The sequence below is a fragment of the Zalophus californianus genome, chromosome 8 (assembly GCF_009762305.2).
Source record: "Zalophus californianus isolate mZalCal1 chromosome 8, mZalCal1.pri.v2, whole genome shotgun sequence".
NCBI classification, from domain to species: domain Eukaryota; kingdom Metazoa; phylum Chordata; class Mammalia; order Carnivora; family Otariidae; genus Zalophus; species Zalophus californianus.
In genome coordinates this window covers 2,620,499-2,633,769 of record NC_045602.1, presented here as the reverse complement: position 1 = coordinate 2,633,769, position 13,271 = coordinate 2,620,499, and the positions used below count along the sequence as shown (strand labels likewise).

The 13,271-nt window shown below is 45.5% G+C and overlaps 1 protein-coding gene across 1 annotated transcript in view; it reads right to left on the bottom strand.

The window, feature by feature from the left end:
• ALLC (allantoicase) overlaps positions 1-13,271 on the bottom strand; it is a 34,229-nt gene that overhangs the window by 11,402 nt on the left and 9,556 nt on the right. The window contains 2 exon segments of the mRNA XM_035728925.1: positions 1,178-1,267; positions 11,490-11,538. Of these exon segments, the coding sequence (XP_035584818.1) occupies positions 1,178-1,267; positions 11,490-11,538 (139 nt within the window).

Below are 13,271 nucleotides of genomic sequence, written 5' to 3'. Positions count from 1 at the left end.
CTCAGCTGTGACTTAAAGATCTCCTATCACGTGGGCATATGTGGCCGCCGTGCCCCACGAGAACCCGTGTTCCAACCACAGCAGGACATGCATATAGGCCTTGGATCCAGGGAGACCGGATTCTGGTTCCAAAGTGAAAACTGGCCTGTCCGAGCCTCGTTTCTACAACTGTGAGATCAGCTTCCAAAAAGGTCAACTGTGACTGTGCACGGTGTAGACAAGACCCCACCCAGCTCAGCAGGTGCTCATTGTGGAGCTGGGCCTCCAGAAGTGGCACGCTCAGGCTCTGGGGACTTCCTGTGGGGCCCCACCCAGCTCGCCCCCCTGCATCTGCTAAAGTCTAAGAAGTCTCCAAGTTGCAGATCACCAAGTAGTTCTCGGTCATTTGCAGTCCGATGCAGACCCACCTTTAAATGCCCAGATTCATTGGAATCGGATCATGTCTGGAGTGGCTCAGTTGGTTGGGCGACTGCCTTCGGCTCAGGTCATGACCCTGGAGTCCTGGGATCGAGTCCCGCATCGGGCTCCCTGCTCAGCGGGGAGCCTGCTTCTCCCTCTAACCCTCCCCCCTCTCATGTACTCTCTCGCACTCTCTCAAATAAATTAGTAAATCTTTAAAAAAAAAAAGAAAGAAATACCAGTATCTCTGTAATACTTGAGACAGACCCGCCCCCCCCCAAAAAAAACCCAGTTATTAGCCTAATGCCGGTTTAGTTTGCTTTTACGGACATTCCTTCAACTTCAAAAGGAGTAGTTTGATTGAGCCTGATGAGTGGCAATGAAGAAAAGTAGATCCTCAGGTGACAGGAAGTATGTGCAGTGATGGGACCAGGGCTGAGTGAGTGAGGCTGCTTCCACGGCAGCTACGTGGGGATAAGAGCACCTGCCCCAGGGAACGGGGCTGAAGGCCCACTGCAAAAGCGCCACACTGCTTGGGGAGGTCCTCGCCACCCCCCACAACTTCACCGACACTCGTCCCAGCCGTGTGCATACGCTCCTTCCCGCCTGCTGGTGCACACATGACCCCTTCCTACATCCTCGGAGCCTGATGTTCAGAAGGGTCATCGGAGATAGGGAGCATTCCAAGGGCCTGTGACAAACTGACCCGAAATGTACACAGGCTTTCCAGCACCGTGTTTAAGCTCCACCACAGTGAAAGAAAGTGAGATCTTGTTACCTGGAGTCCGTTTCCTTCTGGTCTCCCATCCATCCATCCACTTCCCAAACGCAGTGTATTCGTGTTCTTTGAAGCTTGGGCTGTCACTCTAAAGCAAAGATGCACAACAAGTCCATCATTAACACCCCTGCGAGCGCCTGGACTTCCGGCATACCCACTCCCACCCCAAAGGGACAGGTGGGCCGTGCCCGCAGGGACTCTGTGGGCATCCTAGGAAGGTACAGGGGAGTCTGCTACTACCTTCACACACAGGGACCCCATTCCAGATCGGGGGTGCCTCCTTATCTTTGTACCACCTCCAGAGAAAGAAATTCTGCTTCTCTGTGGGCCTCAATACACAGAATAAACTGTTGACAGCAATAGGTAAAGCCCCATCACAGTTCATTCTGCAGCCCCACAAACCACACAGCTCCTTGTTACAGCCTGTGTGCGTCCCGAAAGGAGCAAAGACAGAGAGGACAGAGTTCCCAAGCAACCTAGAAAAGCCTGCTTAATAAGGAATCTGGCCAAAGAGTCTAAGTGGCAGGCTGGATGCTCGGGCCCAGCTGAACACTTAAACCCCAGCCCTCAGAGCTGCCCACCGGGGGGAAAAAACAGGATGGTGTGAGGCTCAGCTCAGCCCCTTATTGCCCCCTAGACAAATAGCTGAGCCTCCACTGCTTCATCCTGAAGAACGGGGCTGGTGAACACATCACTTGCAGGGCTGTGATGAGGTTGAAATAATACCTGTGAAAGCCCCCATCAATAGCATAGACTCAGAAATTGTTCTGTGCTTGGTTGGTGGCCAAGCTGGGGGACATTTTCCCTTTTTACATCAACTCAAGTACAAGAAGAGTCTTACGTTTCTGCTTAGGAAAACCTCCCCAGCAGGTGCAGAGGAAAAGAACAAAGTCACAGACACACGGTATCGGGGCAGGCTGGGCCCCCATGGAGCTGCCATGTGGGGCACAACCAAAGGTCCACACGTGCTCAGACTCAAAGCCCGACCTCCTGTGCCTCAGTTTCTTTACGTGTTAAAGGCAGATGATACAGTGCCGTGTTCCTTCTGAGGTCATGGCAAGCATTAAAATTTTTGGAGCAGTGCCTGGCATAATATGGTAAGTGCCCGATATTTGTTTAGCGTTATTATGTCCAAGTTGGTGGCATTTGAATTGTGTCACAATCCAAACACATCTAAAGACAATCTGAACTCCAGTCTTTCCCGTGTCTGTAGAGGATTCAGAAGCTTTGTTGCTAACCCAGCAAGAGAAAAGGGGGTGCACCACCCACTGGAAGCCCAGCGCTCGCTCAGCCCCAAGCTTCCTGGTGCTCGGTGTAGTTTGGTGGTGGGCGGTCCTTGCCGGTTTCACTATTGCCATGCTGTCGTGGCACCAGATCGACATGGAAAGAAACTTGCGACGCAACTGGAAACAGTGCTTTCACAAAAATGGTACTCACCAAATGAGGACAAATCAGCTCGTAAAAAAGGAACACCAAAGCCCCACGCCAGGGGTAAACCCGCACGTGTGCCAATCCCTGCACACGGATGTTTATCATAGGTAAAATTTAACCAACCTACATGTGCGTCAGCACAGGAAAGGGTCCCAGTGGGGTGAGGGACCCACTGGTGGGCAGTTCAGGGGCCACCAGACCACTGGCCCTCGGCATGGGCAGAACACGTGCATTCCTGTGCGACATGTCACAGAACGTTAAGTACTTTATAAGTATATGTATACAAATTTAAAACCAGACAGCAGTAGTACTTTCTATATACGGATATATTTATTTAAAGCATGAAATAGGAGGGAGCAAGATGGCGGAGGAGTAGGAGACCTGGATTTTGTCTGGTCTCAGGAATTCAGCTGAATAGGGATCAAACCATTCTGAACACCTACGAACTCAACAGGAGACCGAAGAGGAGAGTAGCAACAACTCTCTGAACAGAGAAGCGACCACTTACTGGAAGGTAGGGCGTGCGGAGAAGTGAATCAGAGGCGATATTCGGGAGGATAGACGGCGGGGGAGGGGGCCTCCGTCAGCCGCTTCTGGCAAGTGCTAGAGCCGCGGAGCACAAAATCGGACCTTTTAGAAGTCAGCTCCGCGGAGGGACGTCGCTCCAGTGGCTAAGCGGGGGGTGGAACCCTCGTGTGACAGTGTGGTCTCAGGACCCTCGGGGTCACAGAAAGACCGGGGGTGCCTGAGTGCGGCAGAGCTCCCAGGGATCGGAGCGGGGAAGCCGGCTGCAGAGACGGAGCCGAGGCACGGGCTTGCAGCTCGGGGTGGCCATAAACTGTGATCCGCGGGCCAGTCGGGCCACTGCGCCTCCATCAGGGACCCAACAAGCGGCAGATCCAGGGAGACGCCCCTTCTTCCCCCGGGAGGAGCGGCGCGGGAGCGCACCGCAGGGATCTGCTGGGTTTGGAGACTCCACACGGGGTCGGGTGCCAGAGATAGAAACGCTCGGTCACAGGCCGGGTGAGCACGGAGTGCGGCCGGAGACCGGGGACACAGGAGTGACTGCTTTTCTCTGGGGACGCACTGAGGAGCGGGGCCCCGAGTTCTCGGCTCCTCCAGGCGGAGATTGGGAGGCCACCATTTTCACCCTGCTCCTCCAAAGCTGTACCGAGAGCTTGCAGGGAACAAAAGCTCCTGAGAGTAAACCCGAGCAGATTGCTTAGCCCGGACCGACAAGGGCGGGGCAATTCCGCCTCCGGCAAAGACATCTGGGAACCACGGCAACAGGCCCCTCCCCCAGAAGATCAGCACGAACAGCCAGCAAGCCAAGACCAACTTTACCGATCAAGGAGAACGGGAGAACTCCAGCGCTAGGGGAATACTGCACATAGAATTCATGGCTTTTACCATGATTCATTAGTTTTTCAAAGTTAATTTTTTAAACTGTTTTTTTAATTTTTCTTTTCCCCCTTTTCAACCATCTTATCAATCCCTTTTTCTAAAAAAACATTTTTTATATTTCATTTTTAGAGTCATATTTTATCCCTTCATAGTAGTTACCCTTATTTTTGGCATATATATATAAGTTGTTCTCTCCTTAAATTTTTGAGGTACAGTTTCTTCTAACAGATCAAAATATACCCTATATCACTAGTGTATGGCTTTGTTCTAATCTCCTGCCTGATCACATTCTCTACCTTTTCTTTTGTCCTTTTTATTTTTTTTAAATCTTCTTCCTTCTTTTTTCCAACAACTTATCTTATCAATTCCTTTCATAAAATCTTTTACAATTTTCATCTTTACAGTCATCTTCCAAACCTTCATTGTATCAACCCTTATTTTGTACATATATAAGTCTTTCTTCCTTAAAATTTTGGGAGGCACTTTTTTCTAACAGACCAAAATACGCCCAAAATCTAGTGTGTGGCACTGATCTACACACTAGCCTGATCATATTTGATCATATTCTGTTTTTTTGTATTGTTCTGTTTTTGTTTTTATCTTTTTCTTTTTGTTTTTTTTCTTCTTTTCTCTTCCTTTTTTCTTTCTTTCCCTTTCTTTTCCCCTAGTTTCAGGTCTTTTCTGATTTGTATACAGTATATTTGCTGGGGACGTTGTTAACCTGTTACCATTTTGTTCTCTCATTCATCTATTCTCCTCTGGACAAAATGACAAGACAAAAAAAATCACCTCAGCAAAAAGAACAAGAGATAGTACCATCAGCCAGGGAACTACTCAAAACGGTCATTAGTATGATGTCAGACCTAGGGTTCAGAATCATGACTTTAAAGATACTAGCTGGGCTTGAAAAAAGCGTGGAAGTTATTAGAGAAACCCTTTCTGGAGAAATAAAGAACTAAAATCTAACCAAGTCGAAATCAAAAAGGCTGTTAATGAGGTGCAACAAAAAATGGGGGCACTAACTGCTAGGATAAATGAGGCAGAAGAGAGAATCAGCGATATAGAAGACCAAATGATGGAAAATAAAGAGTCTGAGAAAAAGAGAGATAAACAACTACTGGATCACGAGGGCAGAATTCGAGACATAAGCGATATGATAAGACAAAACAACATTAGAATTATTGGGATCCCAGAAGAAGAAGAAAGAGAGAGAGGGGCAGAAGGTATATTGGAGCAAATTAGAGCAGAGAACTTACCTAATGTGAGGAAGGAAACAGGCATCAAAATCCAGGAGGCACAAGAACCCCTCTCAAAATCAATAAAAATAGGTCAACACCCCAACATCTAATAGTAAAACTTACGAGTCTCAGAGACAAAGAGAAAATCCTGAAAGCAGCTCGGGAGAAGAGATATGTAACCTACAATGGTAAAAATATTAGATTGGCAACAGACCTATCCACAGAGACCTGGCAGGCCAGAAAGGACTGGCAAGATATCTTCAGAGCACTAAATGAGAAAAATATGCAGCCAAGAATACTATATCCAGCTAGGCTGTCATTGAAAATAGAAAGAGAGATAAAAAGCTTCCAGAACAAACAAAAACTAAAGGAATTTGCAAACACGAAACCAGCCCTTCAAGAAATATTGAAAGGGGTCCTCTAAGCAAAGAGAGAGCCTAAAAGCAGCATAGATCAGAAAGGAACAGAAAAATATACAGTAATAGTCACCTTACAGGCAATACAATGGCACTAAATTCATACCTTCCAATAGTTACCCTGAACGTAAATGGGCTAAATGCCCCAATCAAAAGACACAGGCTATCAGATTGGATTAAAAAACAAGACCCATCAATATGCTGTCTGCAAGAGACTCATTTTAGACCCAAAGACACCCCCAGATTGAAAGTGAGTGGGTGGAAAACCATGTATCATGCTAATGGACACCAAAAGAAAGCTGGGGTGGCAATCCTTCTATCAGACAAATTAGAATTTAAAACAAAGACTGTAATAAGAGATGAGGAAGGACACTATATCCTACTTAAAGGGTCTATCCAACAAGAAGATCTAACAATTGTAAATATCTATGCCCCTAACATGGGAGCAGCCAATTATAAAAGCCAATTAATAATAAAAGCAAAGAAACACTTTGACAACAATGCAATAATAGTGGGGAACTTTAACACCCCCCTGACTGAAATGGACAGATCATCTAAGCAAAAGATCAACAAGGAAATAAAGACTTTAAATGACACACTGGACCAGATGGACTTCACAGACATACTCAGAACATTCCATCCCAAAGCAATGGAATACACATTCTTCTCTAGTGCCCATGGAACATTCTCCAGGATTGATCACATCCTAGGTCACAAATCAGGTCTCAACTGGTACCAAAAGGTTGGGATTATTCCCTGCATATTTTCGACCACAATGCTTTGAAACTAGAACTCAATCACAAGAGGAAAGTCGGAAAGAACTCACATACATGGAGGCTAAAGAGCATCCTACTAAAGAATGAATGAGTCAACCAGGAATTAAAAGAAGTATTAAAAAAATTCATGGAAACCAATGAACATTAAAACACAACTGTTCAAAATCTTTGGGATGCAGCAAAGGCTGTCCTGAGAGGAAAATATATAGCAATACAAGCCGTTCTCAAGAAACAAGAAAGGTCTCAAATACACAACCTAACCCTACACCTATAGGAGCTGGAGAAAGAACAGCAAATAAAGCCTAAACCCAGCAGGACAAGAGAAATAATAAAGATCAGAGCAGAAATCAATGAACTAGAAACCAAAAGAACAGTAGAACAGATCAACGAAACTAGGAGCTGGTTCTTTGAAAGAATTAACAAGATTGATAAACCCCTGGCCAGACTTATCAAAAAGAAAGAGAAATGACCCAAATCAACAAAATCATGAATGAAAGAGGAGAGATCACAACCAACACCAAAGAAATACAAACAATTATAAGAACATATTATGAGCAACTCTGTACCAGCAAATTAGATAACCTGGAAGAAATGGATGCATTTCTAGAGATGTATCAACTACCAAAATTGAACCAGGAAGGAGTAGAAAACTTGAACAGACCTATAACAACTAAGGAAATTGAAGCAGTCATCAAAAATCTCCCAACAAAAAAAAAGCCCAGGGCCAGATGGCTTCCCAGGGGAATTCTATCAGACATTTAAAGAAGAATTAATATTCCCCTGAAACTGTTCCAAAAAATAGAAATGGAAAGAAAACTCCCAAACTCATTTTATGAGGCCACCATTCCCTTGATCCCAAAACCAGACAAAGACCCCATCCAAAAGGAGAATTACAGACCAATATCCTTGATGAACATGGATGCAAAAATTCTCACCAAAATACTAACCAATAGGATCCAACAGTACATTAAAAGGATTATTCACCATGACCAAGTGGGATTTATCCCTGGGATGCAAGGCTGGTTCAACTCCCGCAAATCAATCAACGTGATACAATACATTAACAAAAGAAAGAACAAGAATCATATGATCCTCTCAATAGATGCAGAAAAAGCATTTGACAAAGTACAGCATCCTTTCTTGTTCAAAACTCTTCAGAATATAGGGATAGAGGGTACATACCTCAATATCATAAAAGCCATCTATGAAAAACCTACAGCGAATATCATTCTCAATGGGGAAAAGCTGAGAGCTTTTCCCCTGAGGTCAGAAACGTGGCAGGGATGTCCACTATCACCACTGCTATTCAACATAGTATTAGAAGTCCTAGCCACAGCAATCAGACAACAAAAAGAAATCAAAGGCATCCAAATTGGCAAAGAGGAGGTCAAACTCTCACTCTTTGCAGATGATATGATACTTTATGGGGAAACCCAAAAGACTCCACCCCAAAACTGCTAGAACTCATACAGGAATTCAGTCAAGTTGCAGGATATAAAATCAATGCACAGAAATCAGTGGCATTCCTATACACCAACAACAAGACAGAAAAGAGACAAATCAAGGAGTCGATCCCATTTACAATTGCACCCAAAACCATAAGATACCTAGGAATAAATCTAACCAAAGAGGCAAAGAATCTGTACTCAGAAAACTATAAAATACTCATGAAAGAAATTGAAGAAGAAACAAAGAAATGGAAAAATTTTCCATGCTCATGGATTGGCAGAACAAACATTGTGAAGATGTCAATGCTACCTAGAGCAATCTACACATTCAAAGCAATCCCCATCAAAATACCATCCACTTTTTTCAAAGAAATGGAACAAATAATCCTAAAATTTGTATGGAACCAGAAGAGACACCGAATAGCCAGAGGAATATTGAAAAAGAAAAGCAAAGCTGGCGGCATCACAATTCCGGACTTCCAGCTCTATTACAAAGCTGTCATCATCAAGACAGTATGGTACTGGCACAAAAACAGACACATCGATCAACGGAACAGAATCGAGAGCCCAGAAATGGACCCTCAACTCTATGGTCAACTCATCTTTGACAAAGCAGGGAAGAATGTCCAATGGCAAAAAGACAGTCTCTTCAACAAATGGTGTTGGGAAAATTGGACAGCCACATGCAGAAGAATGAAACTGGACCATTACCATAGACCACACACAAAAATAGACTCCAAATGGTTGAGAGACCTAAACGTGAGACAGGAGTCCATCAAAATCCTAAAGGAGAACGCAGGCAGCAACCTCGTCGACCTCAGCCGCAGCAACTTCTTCCTAGAAACATCGCCAAAAGTAAGGGAAGCAAGGGCAAAAATGAACTATTGGGATTTCATCAAGATCAAAAGCTTTTGCACAGCCAAAGAAACAGTCCACAAAACCAAAAGACAACTGACAGACTGGGAGAAAATATTTGCAAATGACGTATCAGATAAAGGGCTAGTATCCAAAATCTATAAAGAACTTATCAAACTCAACACCCAAAGAACAAATGATCCAATCAAGAAATGGGCAGAAGACAGGAACAGACATTTTTCCAAAGAAGACATCCAAATGACCAACAGATACATGAAAAAGTGCTCACCATCGCTCAGCATCAGGGAAATCCAAGTCAAAACCTCTATGAGATATCACCTCACACCAGTGAGAATGGCTAAAATTAACAAGTCAGGAAACGACAGATGCTGGCGGGGATGCGGAGAAAGGGGAACCCTCCTACAGTGTTGGTGGGAATGCACGCTGGTGCAACCACTCTGGAAAACAGTATGGAGGTTCCTCAAACAGTTGAAAATAGAGCTACCCTACGATCCAGCAATTGCCCTCCTGGGTATTTACCCCAAAGATACAAATGTAGGGATCCGAAGGGGTATGTGCACCCCAATGTTTATACAATGTCCACAATAGCCAAACTGTGGAACGAGCCAAGATGTCCATCGACAGATGAATGGATAAAGAAGAGGTGGTATATATACACGATGGAATATTATGCAGCCATCCAAAGGAATGAGATCTTGCCATTTGCAACGACGTGGATGGAACTGGAGGGTGTTATGCTGAGTGAAATAAGTCAGTCAGAGAAAGACATGTATCATATGACCTCGCTGATATGAGGAATTCTTAATCTCAGGAAACAAACTGAGGGTTGCTGGAGTGGTGGGGGGTGGGAGGGATGGGGTGGCTGGGTGATAGACATTGGGGAGGGTATGTGCTATGGTGAGCGCTGTGAATTGCGCAAGACTGTTGAATCACAGATCTGACTTCTGAAACAAATAATGCAATATATGTTAAGAAAAAAGAGAAGAAGATAGCAGGAGGGGAAGAATGAAGGGGAGTAAGTTGGAGGGGGAGACGGACCATGAGAGACTATGGACTCTGAGAAACAACCGAGGGTTCTAGAGGGGAGGGGGTGGGGGGATGGGTTAGCCTGGTGATGGGTATTAAAGAGGGCACATTCTGCGTGGAGCACTGGGTGTTATGCACAAACAATGAATCATGGAACACCCATCAAGAACTAATGATGTAATGTATGGTGATTAACATAACAATAAAAAAGATTATAAATTTAAAAAAAAGAAAAAATAAATAAAAGCATGAAATATATTAGAAGAATATGCCAATCTCGCAGTAGTATTAATTCTATAAAGGGAAGGAGTGGTTGGGCATTAAAGTGGGTGGTGAGCAGGGGCTTTAGCTTTATCTGTGTTTTTTTTTCAGAAAGGATGTATACCTATGTACACACACATGCATATTACATGGATGCATGTACACACGTGTGTGCAGATATGTATGTGTATATTGAATATGTATATATACTCGAGTGTAATATAAGAAAGAGGCCCCATTTCTTGTCCCATCCACCTCCCAAGCCCAGCACCTCACAGACAACCACACTTCACCATTTAGTGTGTATCTTTTTGCACACTGTTTTATGTACCTACAACATGCATGAACCTTCCGTTGCCAGCGTGCGCGGAGAGCGCTAGCTCGTTCTTTTTAGTGGCCACGTAGTATTCTGGAAGCTCATATCATGGGCTCTTTAACCAGTTCCCCATCAATGGACATTTAGTTGGTTTTCTCCCATCTGGACAACACTGGAATGACTATTCTCTACATATCTTTGCCTATTTATGCAAGTAATATCAATCTGTGGAACAGCTAGGCCAAGGCGTGTGTGCGTTTAAATTTCCTATAGAAAGACATATGGTAAAATGATCAGAGCTTTGACCTCTATTAGCTGTGTGACCTAGAACAAGTAAATCAACATCTCTGTTCCTCATTTCATTATCATTTTCTCTGAGGAGTAAGTTAATATAATTGGCGAGATGCCCTTAACATGCTCTAGACCTGGCTAGAAGACTGCCTGCCCAGGAAGACTGACCGGAGGGCCAGTGAGCACGGCAGAGGGCAGCACGCTGGCCAGCAGGCAGACACCCCAGCTGCAGTCACACTCGGTGCGTGGGCGTGAACGCTGTGCGCACCTGTGCTTGTCCGCCCACTCACAAGAATTCACACCCCACAGCTGGTGTGACAAGGTTGCAGGATTCCAGCTGAGGCTCCATTTCTTCCCTCTATTTGTCAGTATTTTCTGGGTTTTTTGTTCAGTTTTTAGTAAGACGTGCTTACTAAAACTTTTACTAAAGTTTTACTAAAGATGTGCTTACTAAAACTAAAACTAAAACTACTACACTTTTATAATTACGCAGGTAAAACATTTTCCAGACATTTGAGATGTGTGCCAGTTTTCTTCCCAGCACAGTTTACAGATTACGAACTCCACGTTAGACAGAGGACAAAATCGGAGGATCTCAGTAATCTCCCCATAAAGCAATGTGGTCCCAAATCCCTGTGTCAGGTGCCCGTCTGTCTCCAGTGTGTCTTAGCATGAGCTGGAGCTAATTTCTACATGTTTCTACTGTTCTAACATGCTAATTCACTGGCACACATTACAGGACTCCCATCCCCGATATTCTGGTGGATTTTAACTGCACAGATGGCCCTACCTCAACACTCCACGTCGCAGAGTGCCTATGTACAATACTTTATAAGGTTTTCCGCCGGAGCAAAAAAGTCATCCGTTGCAAATAAAATCTAGACAAATAAAGAAAGAAGTCAAGATGAAATAACCATAAATTAAAAACCATTTTATTTCATTCCCTAGTGAAACATTACAAGATGGGCGCCTGGGTGGCTCAGTTGGTTGAGCGACTGCCTTCGGCTCAGGTCATGATCCTGGAGTCCCGGGATCGAGTCCCGCATCGGGCTCCCTGCTCGGCAGGGAGTCTGCTTCGCCCTCTGACCCTCCCCCCTCTCATGTGCTCTCTCTCTCTCATTCTCTCTTTCTCAAATAAATAAATAAAATCTTTAAAAAAAAAGAAACATTACAAGATGCAGTAAAAAGGAACGGGGAATTGCCAGGGGTAGAGGGACAATTGGGAATTGACCCACAATGTGTGCTTTTTAAATGTCTAGACTTCACCGCCTGCCTCCTCCATCCTTCCTTTCAACCTGTGTTTTTCACCCACTTCACCATCTGGATGCAGAGGTGCTAACTTCTTACACTTCGCAAGAAAATACACCAGCTCTCCTTTTCAAGAATGGAGGACACAGGGCTTTGTGATTCTCTCACAAGCAGAGCGATGGCCACCCTGTGGTTTGGCCAGCTCACCGAAGGATGCGCTGCTGGAAGGTTGGCCTGGTCATTTACCAACCAAAAGCAGGACACTTTTGAGAGTGAGGGGGTTGCTGCTAATCACACCAGGAAAACAGGTGTAAAATGGATTTTCTGAGCAAAACAGGCTGCTGTCACCCCTACCTCACCCAGGATCCAGGGACGGCTGCAGTCAGGAGGGGACACCATGCTCTGATGGTGGGGGCTGGTTGCTTTGTGACCATCTCAAGTCCACGTATTTACAACATAAGCGAGATTGTGTTCATCTCAGGGTGAATTTGTGTACGTTGAAGAAGCTGTGTTGGGACCTTGTCGCCAACACCTGGTGTCAGTAAGCACTCAGCAGCTCGACCGCTGACGGGCACAGCGGCGTCACGGAGCCAACGCTTAGACCTCAAACATCAAGAATCCGAGGAGGACTTACCCGGAGCATTGGCTGATCTCAGGAGCGCTCTGGAGAACTAAAGACACCTGCTCCCGCGGCAGCCAGGACTAGCTCCCGCTACTCTCCGGCTCCTCCCGGTTGGCAGCAGTCTCCAGGGGAAAAGGGACCCCTGCCCCTGTGTTGGCGAGGCTTCTCCTCGTGGGCGGGGTGCGAGCCCCACAACGGCCCTGGGATAATAACCCCACCTTGCCTGCCAACACCATGCCGTTGCCCACCAGCTACAGGGACCCCCGCTGGTAGGGGGCCCCTAGCTTTTGGTTGGAAGGATTGACTCCACAAAGAACAGCCTCATAGAAAAGGACGCCTCACCTAAACCTGGACTTTCTTTTATCCGCCCCTTGCCTGGAACAATAGTGTAATTAACCTATCATTGGTTTAGGATGTGTTATTTAGGAGACATCCTGTGTGCTCTTGGCTTGTGAAATATTATTATTAGAAATTACAATTTCCACAGTGAACCTGTGTTAAATAAATTATTGGTGAGGACAATCTCAGTCTCTGAGTATAATTTGCCTCCAGTGAAACACCTGGTCTCGGACCCCAGCCCCGGACCTAAAAGGCGGGGAAGACCTTGCTGCTTTGCAGCCACGGGCTGTTTGGGAGGCAGAGTGTAGGGGAGTCCCTGCTGTGCGGGGGTTGACCTGCCCCCTGCGAATGTGTCAGGGCAAAGCTCAGGCGAGCGGACGCATAGGAGTCCCTCACCTACCC